Source organism: Haliotis rubra, unplaced genomic scaffold (assembly GCF_003918875.1).
Source record: "Haliotis rubra isolate DU_JTF1 unplaced genomic scaffold, ASM391887v1 Scf1232, whole genome shotgun sequence".
NCBI classification, from domain to species: domain Eukaryota; kingdom Metazoa; phylum Mollusca; class Gastropoda; order Lepetellida; family Haliotidae; genus Haliotis; species Haliotis rubra.
The window spans coordinates 162,547-163,102 of record NW_025765151.1 but is presented as its reverse complement, the minus strand read 5'-3'; the positions used below and the strand labels follow the sequence as shown (position 1 = coordinate 163,102).

The 556-nt window shown below is 63.3% G+C and overlaps 1 protein-coding gene across 1 annotated transcript in view; it reads right to left on the bottom strand.

The window, feature by feature from the left end:
- The window catches only part of LOC124266148, a 35,321-nt gene extending 35,093 nt beyond the window's left edge, over nucleotides 1-228 (bottom strand). The window contains exon 1 of the mRNA XM_046700957.1: nucleotides 136-228. Within this exon, the coding sequence (XP_046556913.1) occupies nucleotides 136-228 (93 nt within the window). The remainder of the gene's footprint in view (nucleotides 1-135) is intronic.
- Nucleotides 229-556: the final 328 nt, after the last annotated feature.

The window sequence follows — 556 nt, the reverse complement described above, 5'->3', positions numbered from 1 at the left end:
CCGGTGAACTCTGGCGGACCACCAGCTTCCACAGTGGTAGATTGCCTACACTGGCGGTGGACCCAGCACCCAGAAGTGTTGCTTAGCCTTCTCCCACTCCGGCAGAAGAATAGAGAGAGAGAGGCGGCCTCCCACTGGGGCGTGTGGTAAGAGAGGCGTGAGAGTGGTCCCGATAGCGACAGCCTGTTGGGTTAGCGGGAGGTGGGGCAGACCTCGAGGAGCCCACATGAGCTGGGAGGAGCCAGGCGAAGGACTGCTCCTTGCCCTTACCCTTGGCCGGGACTGCTCCACCGGCGCTGGGCAGACTCCGGTGTAGGCTGCACCCCGGATGAGAAGCCCGACGGAGGGCCCAGTGATGGCGAAGCCAGCGGGTGCTCAACAAGGCCTTAGAATCGCCCGAAGGAGGTAGCTGCAGCGGCAGCCTCCCGGTATGACCTGCTGTGCCCAGGAAACAGCGTGGCTCTCCCAGGCGGTAGGGGAAGGGCCAGCAAGGTCTGCTGTGTAACTGCCGAGTGGCGAGGCGTTGACAGCCACAGCTTAGCATCCCAATGACTTC